Raw genomic sequence first — 23,553 nt, 5'->3', positions numbered from 1 at the left:
GCTGACGCTGCTCTGCCTCAGTCACTGGAACATTTCACCAGACACAAGCTCACCTCTGCCCCCTCCCCCTGCACTGCCTGCTGACGCTGCTCTGCCTCAGTCACTGGAACATTTCACCAGACACAAGCTCACCCTGCCCCCTCCCCCTGCACTGCCTGCTGACACTGCTCTGCCTCAGTCACTGGCACATTTCACCAGACACAAGCTCACCTCTGCCCCCTCCCCCTGCACTGCCTGCTGACGCTGCTCTGCCTCAGTCACTGGCACATTTCACCAGACACAAGCTCACCTCTGCCCCCTCCCCCTGCACTGCCTGCTGACACTGCTCTGCCTCAGTCACTGGAACATTTCACCAGACACAAGCTCACCCTGCCCCCTCCCCCTGCACTGCCTGCTGACGCTGCTCTGCCTCAGTCACTGGAACATTTCACCAGACACAAGCTCACCCTGCCCCCTCCCCCTGCACTGCCTGCTGACACTGCTCTGCCTCAGTCACTGGAACATTTCACCAGACACAAGCTCACCCTGCCCCCTCCCCCTGCACTGCCTGCTGACGCTGCTCTGCCTCAGTCACTGGAACATTTCACCAGACACAAGCTCACCCCTGCCCCCTCCCCCTGCACTGCCTGCTGACACTGCTCTGCCTCAGTCACTGGCAGGGTTCATCAAACAAGATCCCCCCCCCCCTTTTTCTGCCCTCTCCTTCACTAGTGACTGTGGCCTCTATGGCACTTCACCATACATAATGTCTGCCCAGCGGGTGCTGGATCACCGGTCCGTTAAGGACGCGCTACCCGGTCCGCTGGCCTGTTTTTGCTTTGACTCTCATAGTCCAGAGGGTCCCCATTCATCAGCAGCTATTAATCTTGCAGCTCCATCATTCCATACCCTCTCGTGGAAAAAGAGCCCTCAAATTAATTGGTGACTCGCCTGCAGTTGGGTCACAGGTCCAGACACTATTGTAAAGCCACTGCAGAACCTTCATCATGTACGGTGCTGGTAAGTACCAGTATTCAGGGGCGGGGGCATGACCAGCATTATTTCCCTTGCCTTCTAGTCAGTTACTTTGCTGCCTGATTGTAGTAGTGTTCATTAACACCCCCTGCTTCCAGCACATGGTAGAATGTTTTTTACTACGTTCAAACTTAGACATCAAAACAGTTAATAAGATTCAGCTTAATTTTACACCAACATTTCGTTCATAGCTTTACTATTATTATTATTATTATTGTTTATTATTATTGTGCCATTTGTACCATAGCAGGTTACGTGTAAGGGTGTTCATTATAGTTAAAAAAAAAAAACAAAAAAAAACCCTTCAATAATCATCATTATTATTAATATTAATAATAATAATAATATAAATAATACATAAATAATATCAATAATAATAATAATCATTGATACATGGCACATCCTGGTACGGTTGGAGTAAGGATCTTGCCCTTGAGCTCAGTCTAGAAGGAGTGATGTGTATAGGCAGTCGTGCAGTGATATAGTGGGAAGGGTTACTGCTCCAGCTGATGGCTGGATAACATGGCATTATGGTTTCGATCCCTGCCCTGAGCGTTTCTAGGTATGCTAAATTACCAGGTTTCTATTTAAGACACAAGGATTTTGTATTTGCCCTCCTTGCGTCTGCATTTCTGGGGTTTGCCCACATGCAAGGTGTGTCCCCCCTCCCCATCCCCGGTTACACCGCCTGCATGGGGTCTTTTTTCTGTCATGAACAGCACTCTGCTGCCCCCCCCCTAATGTCAGGTGAATTATGTAGTTATTAACAATTAATTATTAGATGTCATGGCTGCTTTCACTACTTGGTCATCTTATTTAGAAGTTTCCTTGAGCATTTTGTGTTTTTTAACGTCGGAATTGCTGATAATTCATTCTGTATATACAGATATGTCCAATTTCAATGCATGTCAGGTTTCATCAGCTTTAACGGCACTTCCGATAATGCCTTGTGTACATATATAACCAATTTTAAACACATCGCAAGGGTTCTTGCTAACATAATCGTATCGATAGTTACATTTTCAGCCTGTGTGTGTATATAACCGTTTTCAACTTATCTTAAAGGTTTCACTTCGGTAACATACGCATCATCAGACATCAGGTCTTCCTTCCGTTTTTCCTGGTTCATTCACACTCTCACCATTTTTCCGTTGTTTTTTTTTTGGTCATTTTAAGACTGACATTAATTTAACACATTTTCCTTTGGGTTGTTTTAATTTGTTATTTTGAGCCATTTTAGTTGTTTCCTGAAATGGGTCATTTGGTATGTGACAGGGATTGTCCCATCATACACAACTTTGATGATTTAATTCTTGTCAAGTTTATTAAACGCTTTTTGTTCATTGCTGCTTTGTCCAGCGTCCCCTATTCGGTTTCTGTCCAGCGTCCCCTATTGGGTTTCTGTCCAGCGTCCCCTATTCGGTTTCTGTCCAGCGTCCCCTATTCGGTTTCTGTCCAGCGTCCCCTATTCGGTTTCTGTCCAGCGTCCCCTATTCGGTTTCTGTCCAGCGTCCCCTATTCGGTTTCTGTCCAGCGTCCCCTATTCGGTTTCTGTCCAGCGTCCCCTATTCGGTTTCGCACTCTGATTTTGTATTGTTTGTTCAGATGAGAATTCTTCCGACGGGTTACATTTTCCCTCGTTGGTTGTTGCTTCCAACAACAGGTTTTGGCTGTGATGGCGTGTATAGCTCAATAGTAAGTGTGCGGGTTACAGACAGAACTTTGGTTCTGGTCCCACCAGTGGATAGTTGACATTTCCCTTAACAACGGTATTGCATAGCATGTTAGCGTGAGATGCCTTGACGGTTTGAGAGCTTTTTTCATCCTATACTTGCCTTGTTTAGCTCCCAGGTTCGACTATCAGGAATTGATCTTTTTTTTTCATACTGTCGGTTCTGTGGGTTTTAAGTTGTCTCTGGTGTCCTAGGGGTTGGAAAATTCATCTTTCCTTGCTGTGTTGTTTCCCATTGATATCACACTTTGGATTGACATTTTTCTGCTTTGACTCTTTTGCTTTTGGGCCGCTAGCATCAGCATTGCGATTCTTAAACTATTTGTCATCGTTAACATAAGCATGGCGACTCTTAAACCATTTGTCATAGTATCCCCATCCTCACCCCTCGGTAATACAGTTCATTGTTTATTGTTCTTTAGGGCTTTGGTTTCAACATTTGGTTATGGGTCCGGTACATTTTAGTTGGTGAAATATCATTGCTGACACTTTCTCGTTTTCATTATGTTCTGAGAGTTTCGCCCCAATGCCTGAGTGTCCATTTCCATCCCTCATGTGGGAGTGGTGAATACAGACGATAACACTGGGGAGGTTTTTTGGTGTCTGTGCAACATGGTAAGCTCACAGTAAAACATGGTGAGAGTCGTATGTGTGGGCGATCACTATTTCTTCATACATTCACTATTAAATGTTTGTTTCTAGAAGTGAAATGACCTGATAAATATATTTATATAAAAGTAAAACAACACAAAAATATATATATATATATACTTGCTGCTTACGTCAAGTCAAAATTTCTAAGTAAAGGAAATATGAATTAGCAATTGTTTTATTTATTTTACACCGGTCTATATTGGTATCCAGGCTTTTTGCATCATATATTCCGGTAGGTGCTCACTTCTTGAAGGTGTGTTTTTGGCACTGGTTCCTGCATACTTGGGGACATGCGGAGTCCCGATTACAGGAATAGAAGTGGGATAATATAACTTTGTTTCCCAAACAAGCCCCGGTGGTCTTTATCGTGATAACATCAATTTAGTGATCGGGGGTTTTGCATTCGGATTTGATGCTCAAACAACCGAGCCTCCAGATATTTGTTCTTGGGTACCTGTTTTTCCTTCCTTGGAAAAGTTTCCCCTGTCTCTAGTTGCAATTACCTTTCGCCGTTCAGGTCCTTCTTTCTTACCTCATGACAATGGTTCCCCTCTCATAAATATTATTTTAATTGCTCCTTTGTGTTTCTCAGCCTCGAGGCTAGGAGATTGGTGCTAATTCATAATTGGTGCCATTACTTGCCAATCCTGAAATTCGACGTATTTATAGTTGCCGTGCTGAGTTTTCTCCATGTATTTTAGACCGGTTTTATTGCCTTTGTAACAATTTTCTCTATTACAGATGGTGTCAAACATGTGGTATCGTTTTTGGCCATTCTTTTATCTTAGGTGACCAGGAGAATGGGAGAACCATTCACGTGGAAGAGGATTTGGGTTTTTCAGGTTTTGGATGTTCCCTGAAAGGCATCGAGGACCAATAGTTGGGATCTCCCGGATGCCTCTTTACCTCTTAGTTTGTTTTTCTATGCTGCTGGGAATGACCTCTGCCTCTTTATTTAACGCAACTTTCCACTATGATGTGTTCCATGGTTTCTTTGGCTTAGTCAGAGGTCAGTCCTCGCGTGTATGACATGACGGCTATTTAGGAATCATGGAGTTCATGTTGGAGTGTCACGTTTTATTCGCTTTGCAGCGCACTTTTTCACAGATTCTGTTTCCTGATGGTATATGTGAAGCCCCACAGGTGTTGTGTCGGTGCATTACCTTCAGGGACTCCACTCGGCTGGATCTTGTTACAGGTAGGGAATCTTCTATTTGTCGTGACGCCACTCTCAGTATTGCGGTCAGTGGGGACCGCCACTGCAGGTTGAGGGACGCCTGGGGCTGATGGTGAGTGCAGTTAGTTGGAATAGCCTCCTGAGAGTGAGGCAAGCCCCAGGGCCCTGTGTAGGTGTGTAGAACCACAAGGCGCAGAATAACTCCACACAAGCAGGATGTCTTTCAGGGGTTTTACTCACAGTTGATGGCAGGGTGAGTAACCCGGGCGTAGCTGGGATGAACCAGGCTGGAACCAGGTATCCTTCAGGCTGACTTCTGATGGTGACTACCAACTCGCCTTCCTTAGCCCTTAGTGGTTTGGGGTAACCCCGACTTTTAGTCCCTATGGGGGTCACCCAGGGAAGTTGCTGGTGCCTCTCTCCCCTTCGTTTGCCGTTTGCTTGTTGCCTGGGCCAGATCACTCCAGCTGCTTGCCTCCTGTGAACTATGGGCCCTAACTGTGGCTACGTGGCTGCGGCTTTTAGGTGTTGTGGTGTGGGCTTTGAGGGCCCCACACCGGCAGGTTTAGCAGGGAAAGGTGGATCTATCCCCGCTCCGGGATCTGCCACCCGTTTGGGCCTGGTTCTCCCTAGCAGTCTCCTTACTTCCCACTCTGTGCTCTCTCTCTAGCTGGAGATGGGTTTCGGGTAGCACTCCTAGGTGACCGTTCTCCCCCGTCGGTAGCCACTGCGCGGACGCTGTCAGACTGCAACAGCCCCAGGGGAAGGGGTCAGCTCTCCTCGGAGCTCCCTGGACTCTGCTCTGAACCGGCTCACATCTGGGACCTTCACTGCTGCTCCTGTCAGAGCTTCACTTTCCTGCTCCTCACTCCTCCACACTCTGCTGCAGACTGTTTACTCCTCCTTCTCTTTTCCCTTTTGTGCCTGCCTACGCCACCTAGCAACCAGACTCTCTTACCACACCCCTTGAGAGGAGATGGAGGCTTTTGGCCCCCTCCACTATTCCAGTGGAGGTGAAGGCTTTTCCCCCTCCTGGGATCCCCAGGGGTCCTCTCATAGGTACATGTGTGAGACCTGATCACTATGCGCCTGTGTAGTCACACCTCGGTCAGCCTTCTGGATTACCTGTATTGTACTGTCCCCAGCATGGGTGCAGTACTCAGTGGTGCCTGACCAGGTCAGGGGCGCCACATTCCCCCTTAGTTATCACCAGCACGTCCTCGGGCTGCAAGACAACATTTTAAAATGCATAAAACATTAAAACATGTAAATTGTCTCTCCAGTAAAGGAGACAAACTCTAGCACAGCGCCACCTATTGGAAGTAGCGATCCTAAAAGTCACAAGTGGATTTTTGACAATCCTTTGCAATATGACTCAGGATATATAAGCCAGATCAGAATCCCAATTTGCAGACACGGTGTTTCGGGGTGCTTGCCCCTCGTCAGTGCAAAGTATGGGGGTGTCTGATCTGGCTCATGAGAAAGCTATGTGGGGACCACGGGGGAACACTATTCTCCTTAAGGAGACTTTGCAAGCCAGTCTGGCTGCCAGGTAAGGGGACTTATAGCTGCAATGCCCCTAAAATTCCACGGGGGAACACTATTCTCCTTAAGGAGACTTTGCAAGCCAGTCTGGCTGCCAGGTAAGGGGACTTATAGCTGCAATGCCCCTCTGGGAAATATTCAAATTGTCTCTCCAGTAAAGGAGACAAACTCTAGCACAGCGCCACCTATTGGAAGTAGCGATCCTAAAAGTCACAAGTGGATTTTTGACAATCCTTTGCAATATGACTCAGGATATATAAGCCAGATCAGAATCCCAATTTGCAGACACGGTGTTTCGGGGTGCTTGCCCCTCGTCAGTGCAAAGTATGGGGGTGTCTGATCTGGCTCATGAGAAAGCTATGTGGGGACCACGGGGGAACACTATTCTCCTTAAGGAGACTTTGCAAGCCAGTCTGGCTGCCAGGTAAGGGGACTTATAGCTGCAATGCCCCTAAAATTCCACGGGGGAACACTATTCTCCTTAAGGAGACTTTGCAAGCCAGTCTGGCTGCCAGGTAAGGGGACTTATAGCTGCAATGCCCCTCTGGGAAATATTCAAATTGTCTCTCCAGTAAAGGAGACAAACTCTAGCACAGCGCCACCTATTGGAAGTAGCGATCCTAAAAGTCACAAGTGGATTTTTGACAATCCTTTGCAATATGACTCAGGATATATAAGCCAGATCAGAATCCCAATTTGCAGACACGGTGTTTCGGGGTGCTTGCCCCTCGTCAGTGCAAAGTATGGGGGTGTCTGATCTGGCTCATGAGAAAGCTATGTGGGGACCACGGGGGAACACTATTCTCCTTAAGGAGACTTTGCAAGCCAGTCTGGCTGCCAGGTAAGGGGACTTATAGCTGCAATGCCCCTAAAATTCCACGGGGGAACACTATTCTCCTTAAGGAGACTTTGCAAGCCAGTCTGGCTGCCAGGTAAGGGGACTTATAGCTGCAATGCCCCTCTGGGAAATATTCAAATTGTCTCTCCAGTAAAGGAGACAAACTCTAGCACAGCGCCACCTATTGGAAGTAGCGATCCTAAAAGTCACAAGTGGATTTTTGACAATCCTTTGCAATATGACTCAGGATATATAAGCCAGATCAGAATCCCAATTTGCAGACACGGTGTTTCGGGGTGCTTGCCCCTCGTCAGTGCAAAGTATGGGGGTGTCTGATCTGGCTCATGAGAAAGCTATGTGGGGACCACGGGGGAACACTATTCTCCTTAAGGAGACTTTGCAAGCCAGTCTGGCTGCCAGGTAAGGGGACTTATAGCTGCAATGCCCCTAAAATTCCACGGGGGAACACTATTCTCCTTAAGGAGACTTTGCAAGCCAGTCTGGCTGCCAGGTAAGGGGACTTATAGCTGCAATGCCCCTCTGGGAAATATTCAAATTGTCTCTCCAGTAAAGGAGACAAACTCTAGCACAGCGCCACCTATTGGAAGTAGCGATCCTAAAAGTCACAAGTGGATTTTTGACAATCCTTTGCAATATGACTCAGGATATATAAGCCAGATCAGAATCCCAATTTGCAGACACGGTGTTTCGGGGTGCTTGCCCCTCGTCAGTGCAAAGTATGGGGGTGTCTGATCTGGCTCATGAGAAAGCTATGTGGGGACCACGGGGGAACACTATTCTCCTTAAGGAGACTTTGCAAGCCAGTCTGGCTGCCAGGTAAGGGGACTTATAGCTGCAATGCCCCTAAAATTCCACGGGGGAACACTATTCTCCTTAAGGAGACTTTGCAAGCCAGTCTGGCTGCCAGGTAAGGGGACTTATAGCTGCAATGCCCCTCTGGGAAATATTCAAATTGTCTCTCCAGTAAAGGAGACAAACTCTAGCACAGCGCCACCTATTGGAAGTAGCGATCCTAAAAGTCACAAGTGGATTTTTGACAATCCTTTGCAATATGACTCAGGATATATAAGCCAGATCAGAATCCCAATTTGCAGACACGGTGTTTCGGGGTGCTTGCCCCTCGTCAGTGCAAAGTATGGGGGTGTCTGATCTGGCTCATGAGAAAGCTATGTGGGGACCACGGGGGAACACTATTCTCCTTAAGGAGACTTTGCAAGCCAGTCTGGCTGCCAGGTAAGGGGACTTATAGCTGCAATGCCCCTAAAATTCCACGGGGGAACACTATTCTCCTTAAGGAGACTTTGCAAGCCAGTCTGGCTGCCAGGTAAGGGGACTTATAGCTGCAATGCCCCTCTGGGAAATATTCAAATTGTCTCTCCAGTAAAGGAGACAAACTCTAGCACAGCGCCACCTATTGGAAGTAGCGATCCTAAAAGTCACAAGTGGATTTTTGACAATCCTTTGCAATATGACTCAGGATATATAAGCCAGATCAGAATCCCAATTTGCAGACACGGTGTTTCGGGGTGCTTGCCCCTCGTCAGTGCAAAGTATGGGGGTGTCTGATCTGGCTCATGAGAAAGCTATGTGGGGACCACGGGGGAACACTATTCTCCTTAAGGAGACTTTGCAAGCCAGTCTGGCTGCCAGGTAAGGGGACTTATAGCTGCAATGCCCCTAAAATTCCACGGGGGAACACTATTCTCCTTAAGGAGACTTTGCAAGCCAGTCTGGCTGCCAGGTAAGGGGACTTATAGCTGCAATGCCCCTCTGGGAAATATTCAAATTGTCTCTCCAGTAAAGGAGACAAACTCTAGCACAGCGCCACCTATTGGAAGTAGCGATCCTAAAAGTCACAAGTGGATTTTTGACAATCCTTTGCAATATGACTCAGGATATATAAGCCAGATCAGAATCCCAATTTGCAGACACGGTGTTTCGGGGTGCTTGCCCCTCGTCAGTGCAAAGTATGGGGGTGTCTGATCTGGCTCATGAGAAAGCTATGTGGGGACCACGGGGGAACACTATTCTCCTTAAGGAGACTTTGCAAGCCAGTCTGGCTGCCAGGTAAGGGGACTTATAGCTGCAATGCCCCTAAAATTCCACGGGGGAACACTATTCTCCTTAAGGAGACTTTGCAAGCCAGTCTGGCTGCCAGGTAAGGGGACTTATAGCTGCAATGCCCCTCTGGGAAATATTCAAATTGTCTCTCCAGTAAAGGAGACAAACTCTAGCACAGCGCCACCTATTGGAAGTAGCGATCCTAAAAGTCACAAGTGGATTTTTGACAATCCTTTGCAATATGACTCAGGATATATAAGCCAGATCAGAATCCCAATTTGCAGACACGGTGTTTCGGGGTGCTTGCCCCTCGTCAGTGCAAAGTATGGGGGTGTCTGATCTGGCTCATGAGAAAGCTATGTGGGGACCACGGGGGAACACTATTCTCCTTAAGGAGACTTTGCAAGCCAGTCTGGCTGCCAGGTAAGGGGACTTATAGCTGCAATGCCCCTAAAATTCCACGGGGGAACACTATTCTCCTTAAGGAGACTTTGCAAGCCAGTCTGGCTGCCAGGTAAGGGGACTTATAGCTGCAATGCCCCTCTGGGAAATATTCAAATTGTCTCTCCAGTAAAGGAGACAAACTCTAGCACAGCGCCACCTATTGGAAGTAGCGATCCTAAAAGTCACAAGTGGATTTTTGACAATCCTTTGCAATATGACTCAGGATATATAAGCCAGATCAGAATCCCAATTTGCAGACACGGTGTTTCGGGGTGCTTGCCCCTCGTCAGTGCAAAGTATGGGGGTGTCTGATCTGGCTCATGAGAAAGCTATGTGGGGACCACGGGGGAACACTATTCTCCTTAAGGAGACTTTGCAAGCCAGTCTGGCTGCCAGGTAAGGGGACTTATAGCTGCAATGCCCCTAAAATTCCACGGGGGAACACTATTCTCCTTAAGGAGACTTTGCAAGCCAGTCTGGCTGCCAGGTAAGGGGACTTATAGCTGCAATGCCCCTCTGGGAAATATTCAAATTGTCTCTCCAGTAAAGGAGACAAACTCTAGCACAGCGCCACCTATTGGAAGTAGCGATCCTAAAAGTCACAAGTGGATTTTTGACAATCCTTTGCAATATGACTCAGGATATATAAGCCAGATCAGAATCCCAATTTGCAGACACGGTGTTTCGGGGTGCTTGCCCCTCGTCAGTGCAAAGTATGGGGGTGTCTGATCTGGCTCATGAGAAAGCTATGTGGGGACCACGGGGGAACACTATTCTCCTTAAGGAGACTTTGCAAGCCAGTCTGGCTGCCAGGTAAGGGGACTTATAGCTGCAATGCCCCTAAAATTCCACGGGGGAACACTATTCTCCTTAAGGAGACTTTGCAAGCCAGTCTGGCTGCCAGGTAAGGGGACTTATAGCTGCAATGCCCCTCTGGGAAATATTCAAATTGTCTCTCCAGTAAAGGAGACAAACTCTAGCACAGCGCCACCTATTGGAAGTAGCGATCCTAAAAGTCACAAGTGGATTTTTGACAATCCTTTGCAATATGACTCAGGATATATAAGCCAGATCAGAATCCCAATTTGCAGACACGGTGTTTCGGGGTGCTTGCCCCTCGTCAGTGCAAAGTATGGGGGTGTCTGATCTGGCTCATGAGAAAGCTATGTGGGGACCACGGGGGAACACTATTCTCCTTAAGGAGACTTTGCAAGCCAGTCTGGCTGCCAGGTAAGGGGACTTATAGCTGCAATGCCCCTAAAATTCCACGGGGGAACACTATTCTCCTTAAGGAGACTTTGCAAGCCAGTCTGGCTGCCAGGTAAGGGGACTTATAGCTGCAATGCCCCTCTGGGAAATATTCAAATTGTCTCTCCAGTAAAGGAGACAAACTCTAGCACAGCGCCACCTATTGGAAGTAGCGATCCTAAAAGTCACAAGTGGATTTTTGACAATCCTTTGCAATATGACTCAGGATATATAAGCCAGATCAGAATCCCAATTTGCAGACACGGTGTTTCGGGGTGCTTGCCCCTCGTCAGTGCAAAGTATGGGGGTGTCTGATCTGGCTCATGAGAAAGCTATGTGGGGACCACGGGGGAACACTATTCTCCTTAAGGAGACTTTGCAAGCCAGTCTGGCTGCCAGGTAAGGGGACTTATAGCTGCAATGCCCCTAAAATTCCACGGGGGAACACTATTCTCCTTAAGGAGACTTTGCAAGCCAGTCTGGCTGCCAGGTAAGGGGACTTATAGCTGCAATGCCCCTCTGGGAAATATTCAAATTGTCTCTCCAGTAAAGGAGACAAACTCTAGCACAGCGCCACCTATTGGAAGTAGCGATCCTAAAAGTCACAAGTGGATTTTTGACAATCCTTTGCAATATGACTCAGGATATATAAGCCAGATCAGAATCCCAATTTGCAGACACGGTGTTTCGGGGTGCTTGCCCCTCGTCAGTGCAAAGTATGGGGGTGTCTGATCTGGCTCATGAGAAAGCTATGTGGGGACCACATGTAAAACATTTTTAAAAGCACCAGGTACCATACATCACCACCCTCCACCCACAAGTCCGTTAACCCACCCAAAACCCTCTCACGTTGGCCGCGCCTTCAGCCACTTCTGGCAGGATGTAGAGGCGGCTTCCATGGGCTGGTGGTTTCAGGGTATACCTGGCCTGGTGGATCCGCGCCTTCAGCCTCTTCTGGCAGGATGTAGAGGCGGCCTCCACAGTTGGTGCTGACCAGGTACCCTCTTTGTGGTGGAGAGCCAGGCCCCATAAACAGGCATGCTCTCTGGTTGCAGGTAAGCCAAGGCCCCATAATGGACGTGCTCCCTGGTTGCAGACGAGCCAAGCCCCTAAACAGGCTGGCTCTGGTGGTGGTGCCTCTGGGGTAACTATGTACACTGCGAGAGTTTGTGGCTATAGCCAGTTCATAGCCTTAAGGTTTATTTCTCACAATAGTTTATGTGGGCACATCTCTTAAACTTGAAAACGTTGCAAACTTCAAACTGGTCAAAACTTTAACTTTTCAACTGCTGTACTTCTTACTTTAGGCAGATTCCTCCTCACCAGGGCTTGGGCCTGTAGGGCTGCGGCACCTGTTGGTTTCTCCATCTTGGTCATCAATGGGTTCCTTTTCTTTTCTTTCCTCTGTATCTTCTGTATCTGTTTCTTTCTCTGTATCTGTTTCTTTTTCTGTAGGACATGGTGTTACGTCTAGCGCATACCACCCTCTTTCTCCTTGATGCATGGTAAACTGTACGGAATCTCCCATTCTTAAGTTTCTTCCAGGATGTCCTCTGGGCAAATTAGCTCTGACGTCTCTCCTATTGACAAAAATGCCTTCTTTGATACCAGGTGCAACGATGAATCCGTATCCTGACTTCAGGCTAAAGTCTTCCACAATTCCTCTACAAAGGGGTCCTCTGACCTGTGCTTTGGCTCTTCTCAGGAACCGTTTTTCTTCTAGGTCTCTGGCCGTGACTTCTCTCTGCTCTGGGGATGGCGGTGCAGGGGAAAACTGGGTTCTGCTGCGGCGCCGTGTCTTGCGGGCTGGATTCTGCGAAGTACAGCTTACAAGCTCCCAGGTGAGGCTTTTAGGCAAATCTTCTTCAGCAGACGGTGTCAGGTCTTCTTCATCCCAGCGGGAGTATGGCAACATCTCTGGCTCTGGGCATGGATCCACTGCTGGTGGCTCCTGAGTCAACTCCTCAACTTCCTGGCCTCCTCTCCCCCTTAGTTCTTCTTGGCACTCCTTTGGTGGCGGTGCTGGGGAGGGACTTCCTTCAGCAGGCCCAGGCGGGGGACTCTTTGGCGTGATTGCTGCAGGGGTTGTCGGGATCCTCTTGGGGGTGTGTGGAGGGAGCATGTACTGATCCACCAACCATTGTGGAAACTTGGCCTCCATGTCAGCCTTCAGCTGCCAGTATGCGGGGTCCTCCCCCAGCGTGGGCTTTCCAGCAGGGACCTCTTTGGACTGGGGAGCGGTGTCTGCTCTGGCCTTGCAGGCCGGGGTTAATGATGATGCAATCTTATCTTGGCGGGCCGCGCCCTGTATGGCGGCGGCCTGGTCTTGGCGGGCCGCGCCCTGCATGGCGGCGGCCTGGATCGGCGTCGCTGTCGCGATGGGATCGGTGCAGGCTGGGCTGGGCGTCGCTGCAGCGATCGGAGCTTGGCGGGCCGCACCTGACGGGGCTGCGGCCTGGTTCAGCACCTCACTTGCGGCGCGGACGAGCGTTGCCGCTGCGGTGGGGTCTCGGCGGGCCGGGCCTAACATGGCGGCGGCCTGGGTCAGCGTCACACCTGCGGCATGGATGAGGGTCGCGGTGGCAGCCGGTTCTCTGCGGGCCGGACTGGGCGTTGCTGCAGGGACCGGGTCTTGGTGGGCCGAGCAGGGCATCGCTGCGGCGGCCTGGGCTTGGCGGGCTGCACCTGGCGTGGCTGCGGCCTGCTTCAGCGTCGCCGCGCCGGACGCCTCTTCAGGGACCGCGGACGTGGCAGCAGGGGTCGGGGCACTCGCGCTGGCAGGGGCATCACTGGACTCACCCATCGGTGGCAGCATCGGGGTCTGAGTCGTCACCGCCCGGTCTGGCACTCGGCGCGCGGCTCTCCCTTCATAGGCCTGAACCGCGGCAGCCATCTCCAGAAGTTCCATGCGTTCTTCTCTGATCTGCTCCACGACCCGGGTCTCCAGTCGGTCGCAGAACTGGGCCAGCTCCCGATACCACCAGGCAGCGGAGCCCGGTTCTGGGTTTCTGCGGTCAGACGCCATTTCTTCTGCACGATTTCCCAGCAGTGGACTCGTCGTTGCCTCTAGTAGCAAGCTGTTCAGTTTCCGCTCTGCCTCTTTCAGCAGCTCCTCTCCCAGCAGCAGGCTTCTGGCTCCCTTTCTGTCCCGACGTCTCTGGACGCTTCCGCTCTCTTCACAAGCGAGGTCAGAACTCTGCAGGGGATCTCTGGGTAGCCACACCTCTTCGTGGGCGGTAACTTCTCCCAGCGCGGGCTGCTGTTGTTTTTCAGCGCGCTTTTCATGGTGGCAATATGGCGGCGCTTCCAATTTTCCAAGCGGACCGCCCAGGCACATGGTCACCTGTCTGAACAGGTCTAGTCCTTATCCTGTTCGTGACGCCAGATGTGAAGCCCCACAGGTGTTGTGTCGGTGCATTACCTTCAGGGACTCCACTCGGCTGGATCTTGTTACAGGTAGGGAATCTTCTATTTGTCGTGACGCCACTCTCAGTATTGCGGTCAGTGGGGACCGCCACTGCAGGTTGAGGGACGCCTGGGGCTGATGGTGAGTGCAGTTAGTTGGAATAGCCTCCTGAGAGTGAGGCAAGCCCCAGGGCCCTGTGTAGGTGTGTAGAACCACAAGGCGCAGAATAACTCCACACAAGCAGGATGTCTTTCAGGGGTTTTACTCACAGTTGATGGCAGGGTGAGTAACCCGGGCGTAGCTGGGATGAACCAGGCTGGAACCAGGTATCCTTCAGGCTGACTTCTGATGGTGACTACCAACTCGCCTTCCTTAGCCCTTAGTGGTTTGGGGTAACCCCGACTTTTAGTCCCTATGGGGGTCACCCAGGGAAGTTGCTGGTGCCTCTCTCCCCTTCGTTTGCCGTTTGCTTGTTGCCTGGGCCAGATCACTCCAGCTGCTTGCCTCCTGTGAACTATGGGCCCTAACTGTGGCTACGTGGCTGCGGCTTTTAGGTGTTGTGGTGTGGGCTTTGAGGGCCCCACACCGGCAGGTTTAGCAGGGAAAGGTGGATCTATCCCCGCTCCGGGATCTGCCACCCGTTTGGGCCTGGTTCTCCCTAGCAGTCTCCTTACTTCCCACTCTGTGCTCTCTCTCTAGCTGGAGATGGGTTTCGGGTAGCACTCCTAGGTGACCGTTCTCCCCCGTCGGTAGCCACTGCGCGGACGCTGTCAGACTGCAACAGCCCCAGGGGAAGGGGTCAGCTCTCCTCGGAGCTCCCTGGACTCTGCTCTGAACCGGCTCACATCTGGGACCTTCACTGCTGCTCCTGTCAGAGCTTCACTTTCCTGCTCCTCACTCCTCCACACTCTGCTGCAGACTGTTTACTCCTCCTTCTCTTTTCCCTTTTGTGCCTGCCTACGCCACCTAGCAACCAGACTCTCTTACCACACCCCTTGAGAGGAGATGGAGGCTTTTGGCCCCCTCCACTATTCCAGTGGAGGTGAAGGCTTTTCCCCCTCCTGGGATCCCCAGGGGTCCTCTCATAGGTACATGTGTGAGACCTGATCACTATGCGCCTGTGTAGTCACACCTCGGTCAGCCTTCTGGATTACCTGTATTGTACTGTCCCCAGCATGGGTGCAGTACTCAGTGGTGCCTGACCAGGTCAGGGGCGCCACATATACTTAACGGAAATTAGAGCTGACTTATTTCTTTCTATCGAGTGTTCCTTATTTAATGGGTGGGGGTCGGAGCGCAGTTTGCTACTTTGCTCCTCCTTGGCGGTCAATTTAACAGCGTTGATGGTTTTTGTACGAAAGCTACCTGTGCTGGGAGTCCAGCGGCGGCATAATGCTTTGTACTGGTTTACTGTGGTTTATTTACGTGGTTTTATCTTAATATTTTATGCTGTGACCGACCACCATCCACTGAAAGATGAGATTTGGTTATTAAATCTCCAAATAAAGAGAGTTCTGTTTTTATATATCTGAGTGTGGCTTTTCATTACATGGGACGATAAGTTTTGGGTTGTTGGGGTCTCAGCAGTCATGAAGTGCTTCAGCTTTCTTCTAGTTGACCTCTTGGTGTTACAGCTTTGTCTTTTAAGCTACTTGCGCTGATAGTTTTTACTATCATTTGTAGAGTGATGTCTCTTCCCGGCCCCATTTTCACATGTCTGCAGACGGCACAGAGGAACTTCTCAGAAACCTTCCATCTGTCTCGGTCTTCAGTCTCGGTGTTATATTTGCTTATCGGCCAACTGTGGTGATACATCCGGGGATAAAAATTATATCTCCTCTACAGAGGGCTAAATGTGTGATAGGCATGTGTGAAATCGTATATATAAATACATTATATTAAGATTATCAACTGCATACCCAAGGCACAACCTCTGAGTCGTACGGAGCTTTAAAGGTGCCCGTACATACACCAGATATGTGCAGCGTTCTCTCCCAAAGTCTCCATTGTTTGTGTTTTTATTGGGGTGAAGTTGAGGAAAACCTTCTACCAAATATTTCCGCCAGCAGCTCATCTACCAATAGAACAATGGGACGAGGCATTGTAATTCCACATGTCAAAATCTTCTCTCCAACAGAATTCAGGTAGCCCCTATTCATATCAGGGTCATAATTCTGTCAAAATCGGCAGGTTTGGACAACTTTAATCAGAACAGGGCCTACAACTTTTTTTTCACACACTAAATATTTTGTTGCAAAAATTTATACAAGTGAAAATTTGTTATGCATGAGGATGAATGGGACAAATTTTTGCAGCACAATCTGTTCCACGTGCATTCACTATCTTCTATACAAGACCAGTAGACTTCTGTGGGGCTGGACTCTGGATTCGTATATGAATATATGATGTTCTGCTTTGGAATAGTATTATGCTATTCTCCTCCAATGCTGCAGGGGGAGCGTCGTGCTGCTTTCAGTGGTGGGCAGCGTCGTGCTGCTTTCAGTGGTGGGCAGCGTCGTGCCGCTTTCAGTGGTGGGCAGCGTCGTGCCGCTTTCAGTGGTGGGCAGCGTCGTGCCGCTTTCAGTGGTGGGCAGCGTCGTGCCGCTTTCAGTGGTGGGCAGCGTCGTGCCGCTTTCAGTGTTGGGCAGCGTCGTGCCGCTTTCAGTGGTGGGCAGCGTCGTGCCGCTTTCAGTGTTGGGCAGCGTCGTGCTGCTTTCAGTGTTGGGCAGCGTCGTGCCGCTTTCAGTGGTGGGCAGCGTCGTGCCGATTTCAGTGTTGGGCAGCGTCGTGCCGCTTTCAGTGGTGGGCAGCGTCGTGCCGCTTTCAGTGGTGGGCAGCGTCGTGCCGCTTTCAGTGTTGGGCAGCGTCGTGCCGCTTTCAGTGTTGGGGAGCGTCGTGCCGCTTTCAGTGTTGGGGAGCGTCGTGCCGCTTTCAGTGTTGGGGAGCGTCGTGCCGCTTTCATTGTTGGGGAGCGTCGTGCCGCTTTCATTGTTGGGGAGCGTCGTGCCGCTTTCAGTGTTGGGGAGCGTCGTGCCGCTTTCAGTGTTGGGGAGCGTCGTGCCGCTTTCAGTGTTGGGGAGCGTCGTGCCGCTTTCATTGTTGGGGAGCGTCGTGCCGCTTTCAGTGTTGGGGAGCGTCGTGCCGCTTTCAGTGTTGGGGAGCGTCGTGCCGCTTTCAGTGTTGGGCAGCGTCGTGCCGCTTTCAGTGTTGGGGAGCGTCGTGCCTCTGGATGGCCTCCGCTTTCTGCCTTGTGCTCGCTCTCCATTTATATACAGTTTATATAGGTTTTCCTTTAAATCTCCCATATCTGTTTGTTTGTTTTTTTCATGCAATCTATTCTCTTTGCAGCCGCCTCTTCTCCAATGCTGCGGATGCCAAGTACCCGGACACCGTCGGTATGACTTTTGACTCCACCAACCAGTGGCTGTCTTGTGTGTACAATGACCACAGTCTTTATGTATGGGACATTAAAGATCTGAAGAAAGTGGGGAAAGTCTACTCTGCCCTGTACCACTCCTCCTGTGTATGGAGCGCTGAGGTATGAGCGTGCCGACCGAGATAAAAATACAACACAGATGTCTATTTTATAGTATTGATGTGCTGCCTTGTTCAGCGAGCGCCGCTCTGAGGGCGTTTATATGTGCGGAGTCATCTCCTTTTAAGATAAAACTGGCTATTATAAATTGCAGTGATCTGATCTATAGAATCACATCAGTTCATCTTATTCTGGGCTGATTTGAAGCCGCAGATACTTTACATTTTTTCTGTTGATTGTAAAGTGAGTGACTCTACAATTAAGGAATTGTTATTTAAGCCGTTTCATCTTATAAATGGTAGCATTTGCTTCTTATATACCAATTTTATATATTTTTGTCTAGGTTTACCCTGAAATGAAGGACAGCAACCAGGCCTGCCTGCCCCCAAACTCCTTCATTACCGGCTCTTCTGACAGCACCATCCGACTGTGGAACATGGAGACGTCTAGCATCCATGGCACGGCGTTACACCGGAACATCCTCAGCAATGTGCGTGTATTTGGTTGTGGGGGGGGGGGGGTTGTTTCATGTACAGCACGACCAACTCTTATTGTCTCACGTTCTTTGACTTTACCAGGACTTGATGAAAATTCTTCTGATTGATGGTAACACACAAGCTCTGCTCGACACTGACTGTAACTGCACTGGGTTGGTGGACAAGGTCGATGTGCAGACCCTGGACACCGAGGCCGGGATTCGCTCCGTGTGTGTGAGCCCCAATGGCCAACACTTGGCCTCAGGCGACAGAACCGGCACACTCAGGTATATGGTCAGAGGGGATATCTGGCATCGAAATTCTCACTATATTAGGGGGATTGAATGCTTATTCTTCATTATTACAGGGTTTATGAGCTGCAGTCTCTGACGGAGCTACTGAAAGTAGAAGCTCATGATTCGGAAATCCTTTGCTTAGAATATTCTAAACCAGACACAGGTAAATATACAAACAAAAGGATACAGCAGCCTCTGTAAGCACCAAACATAGAATATGTGAAATCTAAACTGCATTAATGCTATATGCAATATACATAAAAAAATGAAAGTTGGCTCATCAACCACGGCAAGGTGACCTTTCTTTGATGGGACCCTATATTAGTGTCCTGCCTCTCCTGGGCTATAATTCTACAAATGTATGGGGAGATAGGATCTGGCACTAATTAAAATCACCCTGTGGCTGATAGGCGGAAAGCACAGTCAGAATAGGTGGCACACAAGAATTGGCCAATTCATGTGAGCCGATCAACCGTGGCAAGGTGACCTTTTATACGTGCATTTATGTATTGTGATTCATTTTATTTCTTCAATATCTTATGCTTTTTTTTTTTTTTTGTTTGCCTTTTTAGGAATGAACCTGTTGGCCTCTGCCAGCCGTGACCGACTGATTCATGTCCTAGATGCATCAAAAGATTACAGCCTTCAACAAACCTTGGATGACCACTCTTCATCAATCACTGCTGTAAAATTTACTGGTGAGCTCTGATGTGCAGTCATATAGACTAGTACAATGCTATATACCTTGTAAAGAAGACTGATCATCTTTGCCAAGATGGCGACTGTCGTACTGCTAACCTGAATCTGCTACTTTTTCAGCTAACGATGGCAAGATGCGAATGATCAGCTGTGGAGCAGATAAAAGCATTTACTTCCGCACTGCTGAGCAGGTATGGTTGTGAAACATATATATATATACACTGTGTGCAGAATTATTAGGCAAATGAGTATTTTGATCACATTTTTATACATGTTGTCCTACTCCAAGCTGTATAGGCTTGAGAGCCAACTACCAATTAAGTAAATTAGGTGATGTGCATCTCTGTAATGAGGAAGGGTGCGGTCTAATGACAACACTCTATATGAGGTGTGCTTAATTATTAGGCAACTTCTTTTCTTTTGGCAAAATGGGTCAGAAGAGAGATTTGACGGGCTCTTAAAAAAGTCCAAAATTGTGAGATGTCTTGCAGAGGGATGCAGCAGTCTTCAAATTGCCAAACTTTTGAAGCGTGATCACCGAACAATCAAGCGTTTCATGGCAAATAGCCAACAGGATCGCAAGAAGCAAGTTGGGCAAAAAAGGGTGCAAAATAACTGCCTATGAATTGAGGAAAATTCAGCGTGAAGCTGCCAAGATCCCATTTGCCACCAGTTTGGCCATATTTCAGAGCTGCAACGTTACTGGAGTATCAAAAAGCACAAGGTGTGCCATACTCAGGGACATGGCCAAGGTAAGGAAGGCTGAAAAACCACCACCTCTGACCAAGAAACATAAGATAAAACGTCAAGACTGGGCCAAGAAATATCTTAAGAATGATTTTCAAAGATTTTATGGACTGATGAAATAAGAAGTGACACTTGATGGGCCAGATTGATGGGCCAGAGGCTGGATCAGTAAAGGGCAGAGCGCTCCACTCCTACTCAGACGCCAGCAAGGTGGAGGTGGGGACTGGTATGGGCTGGTATCATCAAAGATGAACTTGTGGGACCTTTTTGGGTTGAGGATGGAGTGAAGCTCAACTCCCAGACCTACTGCCAGTTTCTGGAAGACAACTTCTTCAAGCAGTGGTACAGGAAGAAGTCGGTATCGTTCAAGAAAAACATGATTTCTTTATCGTTCCTATGGGAGACCCAGACCATGGGTGTTTAGCTTCTGCCTCCGGAGGACACACAAAGTACTACACTTAAAAGTGTAGCTCCTCCCTCTGAGCTTATACACCCCCTGGAGAACCAGATCTAGCCAGTTTATCGCTTTGTGTTCAGGAGGCATACATCCACACATGCATTCTCATCTGATTTTTTGATTTTTGGAAAGAGTTTGAAGAAAAGCGGGTCCAAGTCTGGACTCCCGGCATGTCCCTTCTCACCCCACTGTGTCGGCGGTGTTGTTAAGGTTGATTCCAAGGCTGGAGCCTTACATGCCGCGCTCCTTCACCATCCCTCCTGGGCTCTGGCTTGAAGTGGGAGCCAGCACGGTCTCCATGCTTAGCAGGAGACCGGTCTCCATCCGCAGCCCTTCAGGACCCTGCTGGACCGGAGCACTCATCCCCAGGGACTTGGAACCCGGCGTCTCAGCAAGCTAAGTACCTGAGACGTTTATATATTGGGGGTCCCTGTACTTTATTGTTGTGGGAGAGTGTGCTGATGTGTTTTTATGACATTTCCGGCGGGTTCTCTGGCTGTTGCCTGAGAACCGCGCCGATGGTGCCTGCGCGCCGGCCGCACCGCTCAAATTTAGGCCCCGGCTTCGCCGGAGGCCTACTTTCGGTTTCACTGCCCTCGCATGTCACTCTTGCAGAGGGACAGGCTCGGCTCCGCCCGGCGGCCGTTCTGCAAGGGGAGGGACACTCCCTACTGCAGTGTGTGTCTCCTCCCCTGTAGATCTCTATGGCCCTTCAGATCCCGCTCCTCAAGCAAGTCCCGCCCCCTCTCTTTGCTCCGGCGGCCATTTTCTCAGCGTTCTCTCTGCATTGCAGCGCTGGTCTGCAGCATCTCTGCTGAATTGCTGTGCTTGGGGGTCCGGGCTTCGGGATCTGGAGGGCACACAACACCGCTCCAGCGGTCTGGTAAGCCACAACCGGTCTCCGGTTGTGGACCTCTGATTATACTCTCTGGGGTTCATTCTCTGGCAGAGCCCCCACTCCAGCAGCATGTCTCACACGAGGAGCATGGCTCCAAAGCTGTATTCAGTATGCACTGCATGTAAGCTCCTGCTGCCTGAACCGAGCATCTTCCCACATTGTGATGCCTGCTCTAACCTGGCGGTGCCTCAGCCTGGAGTCTCACCCTGCTCCTGCTCCTGTGGCTGAACCCCCGGCTTGGGTAGAATCCTTTTCTAGGTCTATCTCCCAGTCTTTTGCTGACTCCATGGGACTTCTGTCCAGGACTTTGCTGAACATGCATCAGCCCCTTTCACAGGGTGCCTCTGCTGCTAGGGGTCTCTCAGGACCGGAGCTCACAGAGGATTCATCATCTGGTCCCAGACCCCGTCCTTCTAAGAAGAGACGCAGGGTTCCCTCTCCTTCCTCGTCCCGCGGCTCTAATTCAGGAGCTGACTCGCAGGGCGAGGAGGATGTCTTAACGGGGGGCTCGGAGGTTAACTCCATGTACCCCATTGATCTGTCCGAAAGTGACTCAGATGTTAGTGATTTGATTGCGTCCATTAATTCTGTACTGGATCTCAATCCGCCAGTATCAGAGGAGCAACCCTCTCTGGCAGAAAAGCACCAGTTTACCTCGCCTAAGAGATAAAGAGTGTGTTCTTTAGCCACTCCAGTTTTCAGGCCGCTGTGACCAAGCCCAGAGCCTGTCCTGACAAACGCTTCCCAAAGCGTGGTTCTGATGACCGCTTTCCCTTTCCACCTGAGGTGGTCAAGGAGTGGGCTCATTCCCCAAAGGTAGACCCCCCCGGTGTCTAGACTCTCAGCCCGGACCATTGTATCGGTGGCTGATGGCACCTCTCTTAAGGGTTCCACTGACCGCCAGATTGACCTTCTGGCCAAATCCATATATGAAGCGGCGGGGGCTTCGTTCTCCCCGACTTTTGCAGCAGTGTGGGCTCTCAAAGCCATCTCTGCTTCTCTAGAGGTGATGCATTCCCTCGCCAGGGAATCTATGCCCGAAATGGTTACCTTAACTTCCCAAGCTTCAGCTTTTTCATCCTATGCCATGTCTGCCATGCAGGAGGATTCTCACCGCACTGCGGTGGCTTCGGCTAATTCCCTCGCTATCCACAGAATCTTGTGGCTTCGAGAGTGGAAGGCAGATGCTTCTTCAAAGAAGTACCTTGCTGGACTCCCTTTTCAGGGTCCCGGCTGTTCGGGGAACAGCTGGATGAAATTATTAAGGAAGCTACTGGCGGGAAGAGTACTTCCATGCCACAAACCAAAACCAGGAAACCTGTCCAGGGCAGGAATCAGTCATGGTTTCGTTCCTTTCGTTCCTCCAACTTTAGTGATCATTAAAGAAGAACCTGTTCATTGAGCCAGACGTCCTTTACTTATACTATTATTTAGTGTTCATTAATAATTCATGATTAAATGAGATTTATTTCATTTTGCTAATGTGAATACCCAGGGTAAGTGAAGTTATATTGTTGCCCAAAAGGCAGGTCACACTAAACTGTAAAGTATGTACAGTATGCAGTATGACAAGTGCTAGAACACTAGGGGGCAAGGAGGGGAAAGAGGAAAAAGCTTCAGCCTGTAGCTTATAGAGGTGACAATAAAAACAGCTGTTAATATACTCACAAGTCCTATAAAATGAGGTAGTGATCAAATGGGGGAAGTCTATCTTTCTGGATAGCCAGGTATTTATTGAGTTGAAGAATACTACATATACCCTTTCAGGAGCCTGATATGTCTTTGTAGGAGCAAATAAAGAAAGCAGACTTTATTAATACAGCAGACTCTTGCCTAAGATGCAGTAAGAGGCAGCAGCTTGAATTGAATAGGTATGATGATTGCACTTACCTGCCAGAGCACCCCACAAGTGGTGATGAACACTGCAGCGAGCCCCCCTACAGAGGGCAGCCCATTCCTGAGCACCAGTACTCCAATGAATAGGGTCACCAGGGGCAGACATCGCTTGAATACTACGTACATAGGCAAGCTGAGTCCTCGCAGAGACCATAGTGTCAGGCCGGACTGCAGGGTGGAGAGGATGCTCACTCCTGCAAACATCCGAGCCAGCTGCAGCCCATAAGGAGGCACGGAGATCTTCCCACAGCGCCTCCGCCGGGTGATCAGCTGATCGTTCACAATAGCCGGCCGCCGGTAAAACAGTAAAGAAAAAAAACAACGGATGCATTTTTTTGCAGCATCAGTCACATCAGTTGTGCCACTTTCTAAAACGTATCCGTTGCATCAGTCACACAACGGATTGCAA

At 49.5% G+C, this 23,553-nt stretch overlaps 1 protein-coding gene across 1 annotated transcript; it reads left to right on the top strand.

Annotated features, from left to right (window-relative positions):
* The first annotated feature begins 1,465 nt into the window (after window positions 1–1,465).
* On the top strand, window positions 1,466–23,231 carry LOC142251878 (mitogen-activated protein kinase-binding protein 1-like). Its single transcript, XM_075324927.1, has 8 exons — window positions 1,466–1,576; window positions 17,489–17,678; window positions 18,019–18,165; window positions 18,254–18,438; window positions 18,519–18,610; window positions 19,020–19,145; window positions 19,267–19,337; window positions 23,037–23,231. Exons 1-8 carry the CDS (start codon window positions 1,545–1,547, stop codon window positions 23,229–23,231), a joined length of 1,038 nt encoding a protein of 345 aa, XP_075181042.1. The 5' UTR covers window positions 1,466–1,544.
* The last annotated feature ends 322 nt before the right edge of the window (window positions 23,232–23,553 follow it).

This window comes from Anomaloglossus baeobatrachus, chromosome 9, assembly GCF_048569485.1.
Source record: "Anomaloglossus baeobatrachus isolate aAnoBae1 chromosome 9, aAnoBae1.hap1, whole genome shotgun sequence".
In the NCBI taxonomy this organism is placed as follows: domain Eukaryota; kingdom Metazoa; phylum Chordata; class Amphibia; order Anura; family Aromobatidae; genus Anomaloglossus; species Anomaloglossus baeobatrachus.
Note: the sequence above shows the minus strand (reverse complement) of the source record. Positions and strands in the feature narration are given on the sequence as shown.